At 34.9% G+C, this 17,347-nt stretch overlaps 1 protein-coding gene across 4 annotated transcripts in view; it reads left to right on the plus strand.

Annotated features, from left to right (window-relative positions):
- Nucleotides 1–17,347, plus strand: part of VPS13B (vacuolar protein sorting 13 homolog B) — a 429,427-nt gene that overhangs the window by 270,033 nt on the left and 142,047 nt on the right. For all 4 annotated transcript variants that reach the window (XM_053998051.1, XM_053998068.1, XM_053998077.1 and 1 more), the window contains 3 exons: nt 5,576–5,779; nt 14,465–14,591; nt 16,233–16,376. In XM_053998051.1, the coding sequence (XP_053854026.1) occupies nt 5,576–5,779; nt 14,465–14,591; nt 16,233–16,376 (475 nt within the window). The remainder of the gene's footprint in view (nt 1–5,575; nt 5,780–14,464; nt 14,592–16,232; nt 16,377–17,347) is intronic.

Raw genomic sequence — 17,347 nt, forward strand, 5'->3', positions numbered from 1 at the left:
TTTTCACCAGGCACTTTGGCATTCGTGTATTGGATCCTGTTTTAGAGCATGCTTATCCATAATTGAATTTTTTTTTTTTTTTTTTTTTTTTTTTTTTTGTGATTTGAAAGTACTGAGTTCCTACATGGAATTCATTGTGTTACCTAATGATCTTTATAGCTATTTGTTATTGTATCCTCTGCTTTAGCTTTTTAAACTCTTACACCAGTTCCTCTCTTCTCAATGGTACTTACCTCTGTAGGTATACAGAGGAAAAAGGGACCAGTGCCCAAGAGATGGAAGTCAGAAATTTATCCAAGATTAATTTGAAGAAGAGGAAAATTACTTGTTGCCCTTATATTTTTGCATCCCTGTAGCAATTGTTTGAAGTAGTCTAGTGCAATCAGAAGAAAAGTTTGCATATATTTCAGCTACTGGCCTTTTTTTTTTTTCAACATACTAAATGTACAAGTAATCTACCTCTCAGCTGATTTATGCCTATGTAAAAAAATGATAAACACTATAAATCATTATAAAGTTAAAATTTGTGAGTGTTGCTGACTACAAAATATATTCCATTAGAATGCAGTTAATAACTTTTTCCTTTGCATTAAGATGTTATATATTTGTCCACTATGTAAATTTAAGAAGGGGTCAGTCATTTTTATTTTGCTCACGGAGCTATCACTGATGTTTTCTTTTTACAAGAGTCCTACACATATGGAGATGAACCCAGGTACCTTAACCACTCTGACTTACAGGACATCTGCAATGTATTGTCTTCTGTAGCTAATGTTGATGTATCTGGCTGTGCAGATCACAACACTAGGGCTAATCAGATACAATGCAGTTTTCATTGTTAAACAAATTCCTGTAATCAATAGTATCACTTGCTAATCAGAAAAGCATTAAGCAAAGCAGCCTTACTGTAGTCAGTTTATATTTTCATTTATTAAAGCATTGCTGGTACCCAATCCAGAGTATGCTACCAGCAGTCAATCCAGAGTATGCTACCAGCAGTTATGGAGATGGGACAGTAGTTGTGTTATTCTGGTTCTGAGCTGGAGAGGGGAGAAGGAGCAGCTGCCAACAAAGCCAGGCATGGTTCCTGGGGAAAAGAGGCAGAAACAATGAGAATTGGAGTTTACTGCTGATGGCATTTGAAAGCCTGCTCTACTGATCCAGACTAAAATACATTGTTTCCAACATCCTAGCAGTCGTAAAACACTGTTTGTTACACCACAAGTCTCCCTAGGTACAGACTGCAGGGTGGGAAAGCAGAGGTGAGGTTACCCTTGTCCTGGAAGACATGTGTATTACTCAGTATGGCAGAATATGTACCCAGGATCATGTGAGGACCTCCTCTTCTTGCTTAAAGGTGTCTTCTTCTCTCTTCTTGCAACATTAGAATGTTCTTACCTGCTTCTTTTCTTTAATTTCAGCCTTAGTGCCCTGATTCTGTGATTCTTCCTCTTGCCCAGTATTGTGCTTTCCTTTTCTTTCTACTTAACTTCTCATTCTTCTTTCCATCTTCCTCACAAATAAGTGGTTTTAATATCTCCAAATTTAGGCACATCCAGGACTTCCATCATGAGAAGTCATGCTATAGGATTTTTTTTATTCTAGTACTGAGATCATGTCTCTATATCTTGTGTGATGTTGGGAAAGTTCTGTTTCTCTCCAAAGGGCTCAAGTGTTAACTTGTCTGTGACAAAAAGACATCTATTATACCATCTCTTTGGTATAATTTAAAAAAAAGTAAAAATAGTTGCCTTTGTTTGAAAAGCTGATAGAAGCTCAGCATTCTCAAAGGCCTGTATTGTTCTAGCCTTAGAAATAAATCTATGTTGTTGTCATAGATTCTCTTGGTTTACCACGAGATCTATGGTTTACCTTTCTCAATCTATGTTGTCATAGATTCTATGTCATAAAATCTGTGTTATCATAGATTCTCTTGGTTTACCATGTTTTTGTTCTGTGCTCTTTTTAACACCTATAGCATCTCATTCCGCATGGAGTCCATTGTGTCCCTAAGAAATTCCTGCTTCAGTTTCCCTGTCTGGTACAATACATTCAATGGCTTTGTCAAGGAGGAAACTCTCTTGAGTTGAACTGGGGAAAGGTACTGAAGGTGCATTAGGTCTGTGATGAATCATGCTGTGATTTCTACAGTAGTCAGTCACATCTCATGCATAGGTGAGGGGCTTTCAGACTACATCTAGCCTGGGACTTCACAAGCTTAAGCAGAAGCTTTTTTTTTATATGCGCCATAGGTTATTGCATATTTATCCAAGGTTACTTTCTGTTTCTTTTTTAAATTAGGACAGGAAGGATCTTTTACTACCGGGAAAAACCTTTCATAATTGAAATTTGGGTAGATAGATTTGTAATCTCTATACCTGGAAGCAGAAATTAGAAATCCAGTAAGTACTAATAAAAATTAGCTGTTGTGTGTAAAGTCTGCAAATATTTCTTAATTATTATATAATGTGTAGTCTTTAACTGCCATTTTCCTGGCTTGTTTAGCTTTTTGTAGGTCTCAGATACAGATGAGCTGTAAATGAATAAATTTAACTTCTTCACTGTGGGTCTCAGAATTATACTTATTCAGCAGCATGTAGTAACTGGTTGAACATGATCTGCTTCTTAAATAAACATACAAAAAGCCTGACCCACACTAAATCAATTTTAAAAAAAGAAAAACTTTAAACCTGTGTTTCCTGTTACGTGCTTATGGTTGTCTTTGGTTGCTTGTGATCTTACTGTATGGTTGACCAACTGTTGTATTCTGCACCACCTGCCCAAAGATTAGATGAGATAGTGAAGTTGTTTTCAGAAGAGGAAAGCAATTAAAATCATAACTACTACAGTACATTTCAGCTGATAAAACATCACTTATGCTGGAGATAGAGAAGTCATTAATTTGATTTACTCTGTTTTCCTGAATTTATTTTGCTGCAAGGATTTTAAAGGGTTCAGAGTTCACACAAATCATGTGTACTTAACATTAGGCCAGGTTTGCTGTGGTTTAACCTTCATCCTTCTAGGAAGTATGCAACTAATAAATTGGAGGCATACTTAGGAAAATTGTTGATATGGAAAACCAAAAATGAGTGCTTATGTAAATCACTGTATGTAAATTGTTGATATAGGAAACTAGAAATTAGGATTTATGTAAATGCCTGTATATATATATTACTTATTTGGGAAAAGGCTATATTTTGATCCTTGTATAAAATTGGCATGATGCAATTTCTGAAAGCCATAATGAGTTTCATCAAAACATCAAGGCATTAATTACTAATCCTTGTATTTTACATGTATGTATAAAATACGTGTTTCTTGAATTGAGTTATCTATAGAAACACAGTTTTCTTGGATTTCAAAATTGTATCTGAAGGATCAGAAGAAGAGTATTGTATTACATGTAAGGAGATTGTTAATAGTAGGAACAATGCAAATGAGGACTTTTTTTTATCAGCATGAAAATATTGAAGTATTAGGCTGTAATATCCTGAAGTGCATTAAAAAAAAAGATGCAGCAGATAAATGTCAAAAGAATGATTTTTGTTGTGGTTTATGTTTAAATAAGTCAATTTGTGAGGGTAAGAAAGCCATTGTCACTGTGAGGACTTTCAGATTAGTGCATACAGACACATTGTGCTTGAAGAATTTGGTTCACAAGGTCATGGTTATGGTGAATGAGTCTAAGGAATATCTAGGTGATCCTGTTGCAAGTTATCAAGCTGCTCAGAAAAGAAGAAATGAAAAATGCTCACTGTGAAGTAAAGGGGAGAACAATCTATTATGCATATGAAATTAGTATAATATTCTGTTTTATATACACAAGCAGATTTCCAAAAATATGTAACTTGGTGCTTTATTTTAAGTAATATTTCACAAAACAAATATTCCAGTATTTATTTGTATTAGACAAAGTATGAAAATAGACATTGGATCATACAATAATCTACTGTTGTGTTTTTTTTTTTTTTTAACTGCATTCATTTGGTGAAATAATGCCTTAGAAAGAATAATAAAAGGCACAGTCGTTGTGGTTAGGTCTCTCTGTGTGGAAAGTTGACAAACACATTCTTAAGTTTTAAGAAACCACATTTAATTTTGAAATACCACTACTGACATAACAGATTTTCAGTGTGTTTCTACTAAGCACTTAAGAAAGTTATAGGGACTACTGAACAATGCCATCACACTGCCTCACCAGGAATGACTTGATCAAAATGGCTTTCCTGTCATCCATATGCCTCTGTGGGTACATATGACTAATTATTTATTTTTCTTAATTGCTAACATACTCCATTGGTGACAATGGCAGTGTATTAGCAGTTTCAACTCGTATTTGGATTTAGGCAGCACTGGGATTGCACTTTGAGATAGATTGCATACCTATAGTTTGTATACTTGTACTCTTGAGTTTGCAGTTTGGGATGTGCTACTTCAATGGTTATTTATGTTTAGATTATTAGCATCAAATTCACACAAATTGCAGAATTATTAATTTCTCTGTGAAGACAGCAGCTGTATACTAAATAATTTTGGCCCAAGACCTTGAACAGAAGAGTAGGTTGGATGTCATATGCAAATAAGAAGCTTAAGCTTCAATGCAGATGTATGAAATCAATAAAAATAGACTACAATTTGTGATCATAGATTGAAGGAAAAAAAAATTAAGATCCCCTTGCTCCCTTATTATGAAAAATGGTGATAATATAATGGTGAATTTTTGTTATAATATAAAATGAGCAATGCACAGAAGGCTGTATTGTTCCCAGTATAGAAAGGGCAAGATAATTTTTTTTACTATTTCCCAGTGCTTATTAGCAGAAGACAAATGGCAGTAGAAGACTTCTCTGTTACTGGTCAACGGTAAAATTGAATGGTCTCAGCAGCCCCCACTCATTTAATAGCTCTTGAATGTTTTGTTGAAGCTGAGTCTGACTGTTTCCAAAACTCAGCTCAAGACTGAAGTACTTTGTAAAATCTAATGTCATAGACTTTAAAGGAATCCACAAGGAATGTTGTTCACTCAAAAATGCTTTTTTCTCACTTGTTAGAATAATTTTATTTAAAAAACTCTTTGCTGAAATACAGAGGTAAAAGGACTGAATTGTTTTTCCATCATCTTGGAATATTCTTTTTAAGTTTTATTCTTTGGTGAATTTGAACAGTGGGACAATTGGTTATGCTTTGTGGTTATACTGATGTGTAGCTGTTCTTGTTGAGGACGTGAATGTGACATCCTTTATCTGTTCAGTAGATATGAATCAGTCCTACTTCCCCACAAGGCTGCTCATATCAATCTGATTGGAAGGGCAATGAAGCTGATGCATTGATCTCATATCAATTTTGGTAAATCTGGCTAAATTTAGGAATATGTTCATTTGCAAATCTCCCATTGAATTCTATAGGAAAGAGGCAGATGGGTACTTTTGAAGATTTGAAATTAAAATAATGCTTAGTGTAGACAAATATGGCACAATTGGTACTTCCATTTTGTTAATTTGGATCTTAATGAATATCTGATTGGTCTGATTTTGACCTTTGGTGATTTCTTTTTCTTTTTTTGACATTACAGGAGAGCACTAAATCTAGGAATTCTTCGAGACCCTGGATCAGAGGTTGAAGATAGACAATATCAAATAGATCTTCAATCTATCAACATTGGTACTGCTTACTGGAATCAGTTGAAACCAGAGAAAGAAAATGGAAAAGGAGGGGTTTTGACAGAAACTGAGAGAAATTCTCAAAATCCAGCACTTGAATGGAACATGGCCAGTAGGTAGGCATTTTTTTAAAGACTTACTCTTTTCTGAAAATACGTAGCATAAACACTGCAGAGAGCATGCACACTATACCTGAATTAAATAATTCAATACTGGTTTTGCTTTACATTACAAGCACATTTCCCTGTAGTTTTAGACTACACATTTGAAATGCATATTACTGTTGTTGTTATACTGTAGTTACTGTCTAGTTACTGTGTGCCTTTGCTTCCATTATAAGCTCTTCTCCAAGTGACTTACTGTCTGTCCATAAAAATAACTCCAGGGCTGAGACTTCAGCTTGTCAGTCTCTATAAGCGATGGGAGGTTCTGTTTCAGGGGGTTTTTTTGGGTGTAGGGTGTGTTTTGGTGGTGGTGTATTTTCTTTTTTTCTAAACTTCTTTTGTTTGTATATTTACAGAGCTTGAGTAAAATCAGCTTAGACGTTTCTAAATTAGAGAGGGATAAAGTAGAACATTTCCTATTGATTCTGAACTGGTTTTTGCACTTCTGTAACTAAAACCAGATGAATTTTGAGAATGCGATATTTCAGCTAAGTCTCCTTTATTGGGTATTGTATATGTGTACACAAAGCCCCACCCTCTGGTTAAACAGGGTTGAAAGACAAAGCATGCATACACTTGCCTGCTACTTTAAATTTTGATGTTTTCAAGTATAAAATTGGGGAGGGAGTTAATTGGTAATTTGTGAAGATTTAAAATATTTATTTTGGTTTTAATAAACCTTTTATACTTAAAAAATCATGCAAGTAGTTTAAAACTAAATTTTACAGACTGTGTAGCAGAGTTCAGTTTTCAAACTGGCAGAAATAAGGTCTGATGGCCAAGAGCAAGCTTTCAAAAGTAATTTTATGGATTTAGAAGCATTTCTGCTAGTACATGCCACTTTGCCTGTACATTTAGCCATTTATTTTCATATAAAAGTCCTTTCTATCTAATTCATGCAGAAACAATCTGATTTTTATGAAATGTGTGCATAATTTTATGGTTCCTAAAGTATGATTCCTATCTCCATTTAGGGATGAGATCCTAAAAGTGATTTAGAAAAACAGAATCATCTGGAAATAACTACTTCTGGTTTAATTTTCAGAAAAATGGGAGATGAGAGGACTCAGATTTTTCTAAAAGTAAGGCAAGTTGTAGCAAAGACTACATGAGGATGGCACACAGACTGAGCTTTGTAAGTGATGTATTGATGCAAGGCCAAGAGGGCAAGATAAGCTAACTCTGGAGGGAGAGCATGAAGGAAAAATATGTGGTCAATAATAAATTCCAGTTTATCATTGAAAAGTAGAGGGCAGGAAAAACAGTTCAAACCAAAGAATTGATAAAATGACAAGGAGTCACAGGAGTGCAGATAAAAATTTTAACACAGAAATAGACTCTGATCTTCATTTGTAAGATTGTGTGCTCTTTCCCGTCTTTTAACAATTTATTTTTTTAACTCTTATAATTCTAGAGAGGATTTTTATTTTAAATTCCTAGCCTTAAAAAATGTGCATGACCTTCTAGTTGGGCCTTGATGTTGGACAAGTTTTGTCCCAAAATTCCACATCCACTGGAATATCTTGGAAAATAAGATTACGTTAATCTCCAAAGGACTTGCAGCCAATTTGCAACTTAAGCTAACATAGTAATACCAGTTACTGAGAGATTGGCTTTCCTTTTCCTTGCCATTTGCGACTGAAATCCTACTGCCTGCACACTCTGCATCTGAGCTTTATGGGTGTAGATTGAGATAGAAAATTTGGTGGGATTCCTGAAAAGCGAATAGGACAAGGGAGGCAGCTGTTACAGACCATTGTGAGTTCTCTTTTTGTTTGTTTGTTTTTTTTTTTTTCCTATAACATCTTGGACATACTTCCTCAGCACACTTCCAAAATGAAGTTTTATTAGAATACAAATAAGTATGTTTCGTTTAAAATTGCTTTTGAATGAATCTTCTACTTGGGTTTTAATTTAGAACAGTTATAATTAAATAAATTAGATTTTCCTTTCTGATATGCAATTACAGAATTTTAATTCCAGCTTGTTTCCAAGAAAAACTATGAATGCTTTCTTACCCTTTTGGTTTTAAATTTTACATATTTACTAAAGTTTCTTCAGGATCTTTGCATTTTTGCTTTTTAGTTAGCAGTCAGTTATGCTGTATCTGTGTTTATTCTATGACCTGTGGAAGTGATGTATTGAGAACTGGAAGAACCTGCACTGAACTCTGCCATCCATGGTGCTATTTCCAGCCTGCACCAAGAGGACAGCTGTAGGATGTTTTACATGGTGCTTACTGTTTACAGGGTTAAGTTTATCTTAATATTTACTGCAAATACCACAAAAGCTTTATGCCTTAATCTAATTTTGATACCATTTTTTAGATTTCTTTTAAGTTTCTTAGATACATTTAACCTGGAACATAGTGAATTATTTTTGCTGAGTTATTTTAGGGTTAATTTCTTTGTTTGGTTTTAATATATTTCTGTTTGTTCTTACCCAGTGCTCTGGTATATTAGGATCACTGGGTTTAAAGATTCTTCTTTCCAATCTGTTTCCCTTATTTTTATAATACTTTAATGCTATGTGGAGCAGTATAGAATCCAACCTATACCCAGGTTTTTTGTAGTTACTTTACAAAAAACTTCAGCATAGATGCCAGCCATTCCTTTTCCATTCCCATTTGTAAAAGCATTATTGAATTATTTAAAAATAAAATTGCAAAAAAATTTAAATAAATTATATTTTAATTTAATCTACAATTGAAATTTGACCTAATTTGTAAAACTTTCATGAAAACCAACCTATTGTAAGTTGGAGATCCATGCATATCACACAAACAAGTATCTGAAGGCTTTTGACATAATTTATCATTTAAATGCTTTAGCAATCTTTACTCTGAAAGTAAATCCTTTGAATTTTCACACCATTTTTTCTGGAGTTCAGTTCTTCTAGTACTTAATACATTAAGGGGTTGATTTCCCCCCCACCCCCCCACCCCTTTACATTGCAGTTTGGAAAGCAAGTTGTCATGCTCTAAGACCAAGTTGTTGAATACTTGCAGGTGTTTAGTGTAAGATTCTTCAAGAGGGGCTATAATGAAATATATAGCCCCTATATATTTCTGGGCTGGTGTATATATAATGCTGGTGTGATGCCTCCTGTGTCTATGCAGGTCATGCCAAGGAGAACGGGGGAACTGGAACACTCTGGTAGGGTGGATGCAGTCTTGCAGAAAAAACTGTCTAGATGCTGTGCTGTACTGAGGATCAGGGATCATAACTCTTTCCATTATGAAATGTTTATACTTCACCATGGATGTTATAAAAAGCTCCCTAATGGTGTAATATATAAAAAGAATACTGGAAACAGTCAGACAGTTCTAATAAGGTTATGTACAAATGAAACCTGTCCACATTTATTCCCTTTACCAAACAGCATGAGGGGAACTGGGAGTACTTAACCGAAAGAAGTTTTCTTGATTGAAAACTGCTTTTTCAGCTTGCAGATCTCCTCCTCCCTCTCCCTCCACTCAATGGAAAAAACAACAGCCCTGAAGGAAATAAAGAAATATATCCTCTCTTGAGGCCTCGCCCCCATCCCTGTGCAATCCTTCTACAGCTCCCAGCAGCAACTTCTGCTTCCTGCAGCCTGAATAAACTTTGTTTAAAAAAAATAATAATTGAGCTTAAATGCATTACTTCTCTGTGTGGTAATGAATTGAGTGTGGCAATGTACTGCATTACAGTTTTGTCCTTGGCATGCCACCATCTGGAACAGCTCTCAGGGAGTACATCAGGGAGCCAATGATCTGTTGTACAAAACTGAACAAAATACCACTGCAAGGATCTTCAGAAAGGTTTCCTGCAGATTTTTCTTTGAATAGTTTTCATTTTCATGCTTTTTTCAAAAGTTCTTGGCAGATTGCCAAGTTCTAATGAGAAAGATCAGAAAAAAATTAATCTCTCGATCTTTGTGTAAGGAAGTAGGGACATGCCCCTTGAATCTTTTGGAATAAAATGCAATGCATTTTTTTCAGTAATTAATTTTAATTGTTGTCTTTTGTGGTACCTTAAGTTGTGCTTGTATTCATACTGTACAAAGCCTTTCTCAATAAGATGGGGTGTTTTCTTTTTTATATTAATCCACAGCAAACAAATGCTGCACAGCATTCTTCAAAAGATAGAAGTTAGCTTTACTGAGGTCTTATAATACAAAAATAGTAATCCTTTACAGCCAGGTAGTGTACACTTATTTATTTTCTAATTTTGGTTATTAGATGGTCCTCAAAATGTTGCTATGATATTTTACTGACATGTGACATGTCTTTGCAACACCTCAGAAAGCTGAAAGGATGTGAATTAGTCATTAGTAGGTAGATATCCTAATACATTCTTAATACATTTGTATATGAGGGATTAGCTGATTTAAACAGCTACATGGGAAGCCTGCAAGAGAAAATTCATAAGTCTCAAGTTAACTGTCTTAACATATTTTGACATTTTGCATGCCTCAACACAACTAGAGAACACTTTGACTATGTGGCCTATTTCATGTTAATATGTTTTTTTCTTTTTCACATTACAAAATTCTCCATGAGAACTCATCTTTCTAGCTAGTAAAATTACATGGTGCAAATGTGCTTTTGATTGTTATTCATGTATTGAATGTATACAAGTTTCTCCCTGACTTAGTGAATTTTTAAGTATATAGGGGCTCAAAGTCTAGATTCAATAAGATATTATTAAGAAAAAAATACAATTGGTAATAAGGTAAACATTTCCAAATTTCACATCTAGGTTATGTTTTGCTATTACTGGCCATGTTTTCCGTTTGTTTTGCTTAGTGTTTTCCACGCGAGAGTCATAGTAGTAGGATTTAGTCCTATTTGTGCGTTTTCTCAGCTTATCCAGTCTCACATCATCGCATCTCCATAATTAGGGCAATATCATCTCTTTGGCAATCCTTCCTCTTTGTATAAATCCAATGTGCTTCTGACTGGATGTAATCAAATACTGATGATTTGATTTGATACAATCAAATGTTGTTGCTTCCATTGTGAAATACTGTTATTCGCATTTTTTTCTCTCTCCTTCCCACAACGTTTTTTGTCGTATTAATCATTAGATGTCTTTGCTTTCGCAGTACTTCCAGACCCCCTGTCTATCCATTTCCCTTTTCATGTCTCCTTTCATTTGTTTTGACTCATCTACACTCCCTGCTCATCAGACCTCCTCATGCCACTTACCAAGACCGACGCATTCAGTTTTTTGAAGAGGCACTGCCTTGCTCATTCCTGTGTGTTATAAAGGTGTTTGCTGTGAACATTCACACTGTTATTGCAATGCTTTATTCAAAATCCTTCCAAAAAATTAATTTCTATTATAGTGTAATATAAAAACCATAAGACTGGTTGCCACTGTATGGATGTCGTTACCTATGCTGCTGTTAGTAGTTTACTTATAGCTCCCTGTCTCTGGGTGTGTTTTTTCTTATACTTAAATTGTAAGCCTTTAAGGACAGAAACCATTTTCGTCCTGTGCTTTTGCAGTGTGGATCTGTGGCCCATAACCAGGGTTTGTGTTACTGTGCAGATAAAGCCCAGATTCTGCATTGAGGCACCTCCGAACCTTATCACAGTTGCTTTAACTGCCTTGTTCCTTTGCGTTAGCATATGGTCTTTCAAATACACTTACTTTTAAGTGTAGATGATCAACTGCTTTAACATCTTTAAAATACTAGCTTTTCCTTTTTTTTCCAAGACAAATATATAACAGATGCATAAATGAACCACGGAATGAATGTGCTGCAGACATAGAGCCATCATTACACTCTTCACAATCAAGTTTTTTCATAAGCTCATGTGGCGTACACCTGTGTTAAGTTAGCGTTGCACTTAGGTGCAGTGTGGAAGACTCAATAATTCAAAGTGGAATTTGTTTCTTTGTTCCTTTTGTACTCTTTCTCATATCCTCTCCCTTCATTATTTACTGTGCTCTGTTTGCCTTCTGTTTGTACTTACAATTATTTTCCTAATACTTGATTTGGCTGAGGTTCAAATTCACCCACAAGAAATTCAGAAAGTAGTAAGTAGAGATGGACAGGGATAGCATATAAGGATGATTTTAAAAATAAAATAAAATAAAATAAAGGACTAATCAATATATATTACCAAAAATGTCCTTAAGATGCAGTGTACTGGGTACCTACTAGTATAAAGTATGAAAATTAAGAAATGGGAATATGCCTAAGCTGAAAAATAATTTGATCAGTGATTGAAGAGAGCCAATTGAGGGTTTGAGATTTAACAAATGACTTGTTTTTACAGCTCTGTTTCAAATATTAAAATAATACTTACTAGCATTTCAAGAAGCTTCAAGTAGAAGTTTTCTAGTCTAGTTCTAGCTGCATGTTCTTTCATAGAATTGTTGTCCTATGTAGCTCTTTCATTGTCCTGAAAGAAAAAAGCATTTCTTTCTCATCCATTGAGAAGGGGAAATAGGAACTGGGTAGAAAATAATTTGGTTTAAATGTAAAATAGAGGTGGTGGCAGGGAGAGAAACAATTGTAGAACTCCAAAATCTAAGACCATTTTCTCAAGTTGCAGATGTTCACTAGCCACTAACAAGTCTGATTTCTAATATGGTGATCTAATGAGACTAACCTTGCTCTAAAAGCCATCATTAGAGCTCAACAGAGATATAGCTGACCAAAATGTTAAAGCTTTTAAGGTAAGATGGTAGTTTTCTCCACTCACTGATTGGCTTATTCTTAAGCTGCACACTTCTTATGGTAGTGTGCAGCCTTCTCAGCAATGAGGGCCATTTGAGGCAGAAGTTTATTAGAGTTGTGCTCTGCCAGTACTAGCTCTGTGGCATCTGCTCTTAACTTCTGTATACTGTTGTCCTAAATAGACGGCCTCCTTCCACTGTCTAATTTATATTCCCTTATGGATAGTCATCCTTTCTACATGTTTTGAGGACACTTAAAAAAATATTAGTAGAATTTGAAGCATCAAATTTGAAATAGCCTAAGCACTAAAATGAATTCTGTATCTTCTGCAGTATGAATTTTGTATCTTTTGCAGCAGACTGAATTCCACCTCGAGTTATGATTTAACTCTTGGCTTACAAACCATCAGTATTTGAGATTGTTATTTTTTTCTACAGAACCCATTACAGAACCATTACTAGACTATGCATTGCAATACCCCTTCTTAATCAAGTGAGTTCAATACCTGTTCTGCATTCGGTCAAGTAATTTCTGCATAGACAGGCATATAAGCATATTGGTTAATAACATTAACATGGGTAATTCTAGCTGATGGTGGGGACTAATTTTAAATTGCATAGTTCATGTCTGGCTCACTTGTGTGATTTACACTGATGCCCGAACTGCCATGTCTCCATTAGAGATAGCAAAATTAAAGGTAATACAGGGAAATGTAACTGACATGCTGATGGAGAGTTCTACATGGATCTGTTAACTTCTTCTCTGAGGCCATGTAATTTGTTCTTTAAACTTGCATCATTTCATAGTTGACAATTTTTTATTTTGTAAGCATAGGAAAACTTACCGTAGACCTATAACTTTATGATGATTTTTAGAATTATCCTTGGTGAAATGTAGGTATTTTATGTTGCTACAAACAATATTAGGTAAAAAGAACTGTCAGAAACTATCTTGGTGTAAGGAGTCTCCTTGGAATTTGGAGTGTATCCTCTTTTAGGGGCTGAACAACATCTTGATCTCATTACATTTTTTTCCCTCATCAGAAGCTCTCAGATGGCATTTTGTGGCAATAGTTTATTTGACCTGACCCAGAAGATTCTGGCCATTTGGAATGTGTTGTCATAAGCTATTAGTGATCCATCTATAACAGTTGTGCTTCTAGGCTTACTGTTTGGTTAAAGGTGGGGGGAATGGTGGGGCGGGGTGGGGGAGAGAAACCAACAAAAAACTCAAAACTAAACACCTGGCTAAAAAATAAATGCAGTTACCAAGTGTAATGACATAAATATTCTTGGTAAGTAAATGTTGATATTTAGCTAACAAAGCACCAAAAACAAGCAGTGACAGAAGGAGTTGAGGAAGACTGACACCCCTGTTTTTCAAATAATTCTAAACATCTTGGACAATAGTTACTGATTTCATGTGGGAGTCCTAGTTTTGCATGGAATTTGCTAGTTTAAGTTTTCATGTATTTCATTTTTGTGTCAGTTTTGTACATATTTCTTCAACACAGACTTTTAATGCACAAATTCAAATATTAGGCTTCAAAACAGCCATTTATACAGTGAAGGTTTTATAAATGGCTGTTTATCCACAGGCAGGTTTTAAAAATATTGGTAATAAAGTTTGCATCTTTCTCCAAATTATTGTGTATTGTGCATTAAACAGGAGAAGAAGCAGTGTCAAGTGTCAAACTTGTCTACCTGGAGAGAGGTTGAAGAGTCAAATATTTAGACATACTTATCCTGTGAAATGAAGATAGAAGTCTCTCTTCAGGACTGGAATTAATATGATTTACAATAATGATACTTAAAGATTATTAAGGTAGCAATCAAATGCCCAACTACTGTGGAAGACGTTTTTTGCTATGTGCTGGATGTAAAGAGTAATATGGAACGTTTTTGCCTCTTGACAATTTATAATGTAATTTAATCTTTACTTTTCTTTCCCTTTGTTTTCTAGCATAAGGCGGCATCAGGAAAGGAGAGCTATTTTAACTCCAATTTTAACAGATTTCACCGTTCGAATAACTGCAGCTCCTGCCATTATTTTTACGAAAATTGATGCTGCAGAGAATTTACACCCAGAGGTTTGTACAAAGTGTCTACAGAAATAGTGTAACTTCTAATATATGAATAATCTTAATATTTTACCACTCCACCATTTGAAGTCTTCAGGTGTGTTTTCAAATTGCCAACTGGAGAAAGGTCACGAGCAGAAATGTTCTTTCTCTGCTGGAGAAAGAATATTTGTATAGCACTTGATATTGAAGGCAGTCCAGCCAGAGGTAGATAAGCCTATTTTCAGTTCCAAAAATGGGAATCCTTTAATTATTTCCAGCAATTTTTTTTAAAAAGTTTGTGATGGAAAGGTGTTGATAAGAGGTGCAGCATAACAAAACACTGTATTCACAAGGTTCATATAAAGAAACCTGAAAATGCTATCTGTAGACTATCTATAATAAGAAAGTTAAGCTGAGTTCTCTTTGCCAGATTTCCAAGACCCCATGTTGTCACTAAGCATCCATTTCCCTACCTTTGCTATGAGTACTTCCAGGTACTCAGATTTAACAGTAACTTTTGCTGGTGTGTTGTTCAGCTAGTTAAGAATAAGTCTGTGAAGCAGGCTGCACACAAAAGGTATTGGCTGACTTTTTGCCATTAGTTTGTAGCTCAAGTACATTTTATATAGGGAAGATACCAGAAAATTTTTGTCAGCTCATAAGGATAATTTCCCTTAAAAACTACCTCCTGCGAAAAGCAATTCTGGTATAGGAGTGTAAAGGGTGCTAGAGGTGTATTGCAACATGCAGTGGGTGTACCTTGTTGGAAAATAACAACTAGTGGGCATAGAGAGAAGAAATCAACACTTTTTTTTGTGTAAAGGGTCATCAGAAGGGCAAATGGAAAATTATTTAATGTAGAAAAAAAAAAATAGAAAGCCCAAGTATGGCTAGGATGCATAGAAGTTATTCAATTAAAAAAAAAAAAAAAATCTGAGCTTTGCTAATGCTTATGTTCAAGAATTTCAATGTTTTCTGCACATGCATTCTTCTTGTTATCTATTCCCTGGATGACATTCCATGATGAAGGGAGAGGTCTAGTTTAGATTAAAGCTTGAGCACTGTGCAAGCTTCTCATGAGACAGAGCAGTTCCTCTCCCCTTCTGTCTGTTTTTCATCTCTTTATTGCTTGCCAACAGTGGTGAAGATCTTTATTTGTGCTAGACAACACCAATAAAACAGTGGCTATTCAACTAGTGTTGCCAAGGTATTAAGAATGGTTTACAGGCAAAGAGAAATCAATCAGATTGGCTATCAGTGAGTTCCAACACATGATTTCATTATAAATCAAGCAGAGTATGTGTTTAAATAAAAAATAAAAAAGGGATATCTTTTTCTTGGAAGAAAAGGAGAATTGGAATCATTGCCAAGGACACTCTGACAGCCCACTGATACTAGCAAGAGATGGAAGCAAGGCCTTATGCATGAGATGCTTTCTTGCAAAGTTTACCTTAACAGTTCTGCTGTTGAAATCCATGCAAAGAATACACCACATCCTTTAGAAGCATGACACACCAGTTTCTCCTAAAAAGACCACATTTGTACTATATATAATGTTGTATATAATGTTAAGTATTGACTACAGCAGGGAGACATAATGCAGTTATATAGAAGCTGAAAATTATTTTCCCAATGGCTGTTACTTAGTATTTTTCCTTAATTTCTCAGGAAATTTTGGTCTGTGGTCATTCTTTGGAAGTGAATATGACAACAAATTTGGACTTCTTCCTCAATGTGGCTCAAGTGCAACTTCTTCAGCAGCTGGTACAAGCTAATATGGTTGGACTGGAAGATTCCAGTAGCACCACTGAGGTAGGTTTTTCCCCTGGTTTGCAACTGGATTTTTGAAAAGTCCATCTGCAAAGTACTGTAGCTCTGGGCAGGTGTTTGTACCATCTAGGAAAAAATGTAGAGGTAAAGGAAATACATGTTTTTTGTTGTTTGTATGGTCAGTTTCAAAATGCTTTTTGATGTTGATTTAAGAATAGAACAAGTGTTAAGAATATTATTCAGTAAATGCCGTTATTATAGTGGTTCTGCAACATCTTATGTACAAGGAGAATTATGTAAATTATGAAGGAAACAAATTTTTGACAAGTAGGTTTTTGAGATTATTTGGTGTTATTTGGTTTTCTCGAATCTTTGGTATTTTCTTGTGAGTTCACATGCTACACTGTCCTTCACTAAGCTAGTAAATGATAAAATTTTCTCTGTACCTGGTAACTACTACTCACATTGTCTTTGCGACTCAGGTCCCTAAGATTCAATCCACCTCTGAATATTTTCATACTTCTTCAGCAAGAATGTTGGTACATCATGAGGGATCCTGCATCTAAACAGTTAATCTCTCCTTTTTGTCTGGAATATTAGTGATTAGTTATCAGCAGCCAGCTCTTGAATTTTGTCATTCTTTATTATTGGGACTTGATACCTCAGTTTATATTGAAAGCCAATCACTGTCACAGAGTGGTAAGTTTAAATTTCACACTTTGACTCTTCTGGGCTGATACAAACAAAAACAAAAAACAAAAAAAACCCAAAAAAACCAACAACAAAAAAAAACCAACAACAACAACAACAAAAAAGAAAAAAAAAAAGAAAAAAAAAAAAAACACAACAAAAAAACAAACAAAAAAAAGAGAAGATAGGGAAAACTTTTGCCCTAAGAAAAAATACGTATTTCTTATCTTCAAAACCTGGAATTTAGTCAGGCTGACAGCATCTTTAAGATAGTAGGAGTTAATAAATGAAAAAGCACTAATTCCACTGGAATGGCTGTTGGA

Source organism: Vidua macroura, chromosome 1 (genome assembly GCF_024509145.1).
Source record: "Vidua macroura isolate BioBank_ID:100142 chromosome 1, ASM2450914v1, whole genome shotgun sequence".
Lineage (NCBI taxonomy): Eukaryota > Metazoa > Chordata > Aves > Passeriformes > Viduidae > Vidua > Vidua macroura.